This window comes from Oncorhynchus gorbuscha, linkage group LG08 (genome assembly GCF_021184085.1).
Source record: "Oncorhynchus gorbuscha isolate QuinsamMale2020 ecotype Even-year linkage group LG08, OgorEven_v1.0, whole genome shotgun sequence".
Classification (NCBI taxonomy): Eukaryota; Metazoa; Chordata; class Actinopteri; order Salmoniformes; family Salmonidae; genus Oncorhynchus; species Oncorhynchus gorbuscha.
The window spans coordinates 102,021-104,520 of record NC_060180.1 but is presented as its reverse complement, the minus strand read 5'-3'; the positions used below and the strand labels follow the sequence as shown (position 1 = coordinate 104,520).

The 2,500-nt window shown below is 40.2% G+C and overlaps 1 protein-coding gene across 1 annotated transcript in view; it reads left to right on the top strand.

Moving 5' to 3' along the window:
• LOC124041068 (ryanodine receptor 2-like) overlaps window positions 1-2,500 on the top strand; it is a gene marked incomplete at its 3' end in the record, with an annotated part of 293,761 nt that overhangs the window by 189,316 nt on the left and 101,945 nt on the right. Inside the window, 1 exon segment of the mRNA XM_046358233.1 lies at window positions 2,186-2,291. Coding sequence (XP_046214189.1) covers window positions 2,186-2,291 — 106 coding nt within the window.

The window sequence follows — 2,500 nt, the reverse complement described above, 5'->3', positions numbered from 1 at the left end:
ATAAGGGTTAGGATTAGGGTTAGTATAAGGGTTAGGATTAGGGTTAGTATAAGGGTTAGGATTAGGGTTAGTATAAGGGTTAGGATTAGGGTTAAATTTAGGGTTTGAATAAGGGTTAGGGTAAGGATAAGGGTTAAGATTTTGGTTTTGATAAGGGTTAAGGTTAAGGGTTAGGGTTAGGGTTAGGATAGGGTTACAGTTTGGTTAAGGGTTAGGATAACGGTTAAGGTTAGGGTTAGGATAAGGGTTAAGGTTAGGGTTTTGATAAGGGGTAAGGTTAAGGGTTTGGTTAAGGGTTAGGATAAGGGTTAGGATAGGGTTAGGGTTGGGTTAGGGTTGGGTTTAGGGTTAAGGTTAGGGTTTTGATAAGGGGTAAGGTTAAGGGTTAGGATAGGGTTAGGATAGGGTTAGGGTTGGGTTTAGGGTTAAGGTTAGGGTTTTGATAAGGGGTAAGGTTAAGGGTTAGGATAGGGTTAGGATAGGGTTAGGGTTGGGTTTAGGGTTAGGGTTTGGTTAAGGGTTAGGGTTAGGATAAGGGTTAAGGTTAAGTTTAGGATAGGGTTAGGGTTGGGTTTAGGGTTAGGTTAGGGTTTTGATAAGGGGTAAGGTTAAGGGTTAGGATAGGGTTAGGATAGGGTTAGGGTTGGGTTTAGGGTTAGGGTTTGGTTAAGGGTTAGGGTTAGGATAAGGGTTAAGGTTAAGTTTAGGATAGGGTTAGGGTTGGGTTTAGGGTTAGGGTTAGGGTTTTGATAAGGGGTAAGGTTAAGGGTTAGGATAAGGGTTAAGGTTAAGTTTAGGATAGGGTTAGGGTTGGGTTTAGGGTTAGGGTTAGGGTTAGGGTTTGGGTTTGGGTTAGGGTTTGGTTAAGGGTTAGGGTTAGGATAAGTGTTAAGGTTCGGGTTAGGACAAGGGTTAGGGTTAGGATAGGGTTTGGTTAAGGTTAAGGTTAGGATAAGGTTAGGGTTAGGGTAGGGTTTGGTTAAGGGTTAGGGTAAGGATAAGGGTTGAGGTTAGGTTTAGTAGTTAGTTGAATTGTTACTGATAGTCTGTAGAGAATCTACAGATGGACTTTCCAGATAAAACATTACCCAAGTATCTTCTGTTAAATGAATATCTTTCACCAGTCTGTTAAATGAATCTCTATCACCAGTCTGTTAAATGAATCTCTATCACCAGTCTGTTAAATGAATCTCTTTCACCAGTCTGTTAAATGAATCTGTTAAATGAAGCTTATCACCAGTCTGTTAAATGAATCTCTATCACCAGTCTGTTAAATGAATCTCTATCACCAGTCTGTTAAATGAATCTCTATCACCAGTCTGTTAAATGAATCTCTATCACCAGTCTGTTAAATGAATCTCTGTTAAATCACCAGTCTGTTAAATGAATCTCTATCACCAGTCTGTTAAATGAATCTCTATCACCAGTCTGTTAAATGAATCTCTATCACCAGTCTGTTAAATGAATCTCTCTTCACCAGTCTGTTAAATGAATCTCTATCACCAGTCTGTTAAATGAATCTCTATCACCAGTCTGTTAAATGAATCTCTATCACCAGTCTGTTAAATGAATCTCTTTCACCAGTCTGTTAAATGAATCTCTATCACCAGTCTGTTAAATGAATCTCTATCACCAGTCTGTTAAATGAATCTCTATCACCAGTCTGTTAAATGAATCTATCCAGTCTGTTAAATGAATCTCTATCACCAGTCTGTTAAATGAATCACCAGTCTGTTAAATGAATCACCCAGTCTGTTAAATGAATCTCTATCACCAGTCTGTTAAATGAATCACCAGTCTGTTAAATGAATCTCTATCACCAGTCTGTTAAATGAAGCACCAGTCTGTTAAATGAATCAGTCTGTTAAATGAAGCTCTATCACCAGTCTGTTAAATGAATCACCAGTCTGTTAAATGAATCACCAGTCTGTTAAATGAATCTCTATCACCAGTCTGTTAAATGAATCACCAGTCTGTTAAATGAATCACCAGTCTGTTAAATGAAGCACCAGTCTGTTAAATGAATCTCTATCACCAGTCTGTTAAATGAATCACCAGTCTGTTAAATGAAGCACCAGTCTGTTAAATGAATCTCTATCACCAGTCTGTTAAATGAATCCTTAACCAATCAGGGCCGTGAGTTTGTTGAGCAGGTTGGTACCATTCAGTGATGTTCTCCTCTCAGATCAACATGCTGCTGAGCTTTAAGGACGAGAAGGTGGACTGTCCCTGTCCAGAACACATCCGAGAACAGCTTGTAGACTTCCATGAGGACCTGATGACCCACTGTGGTATGTCTGTTTCACACCGTAGCACCGGGACACCTCCCATTTAGTTTCTTTACCGTAACCAGGCCAGCCAAGAACAGCTCGGATCGGCTTGGTTTGGCTCAGTTGTAAAAGCTTCATTGAAGTCATTACCCAGGCCTGCCAAGTACAGCTCGGCACGGTTTGGCTCAGTTGTGAGCTTCATTGAACTCATTACCCAGGCCAGCCAAGAA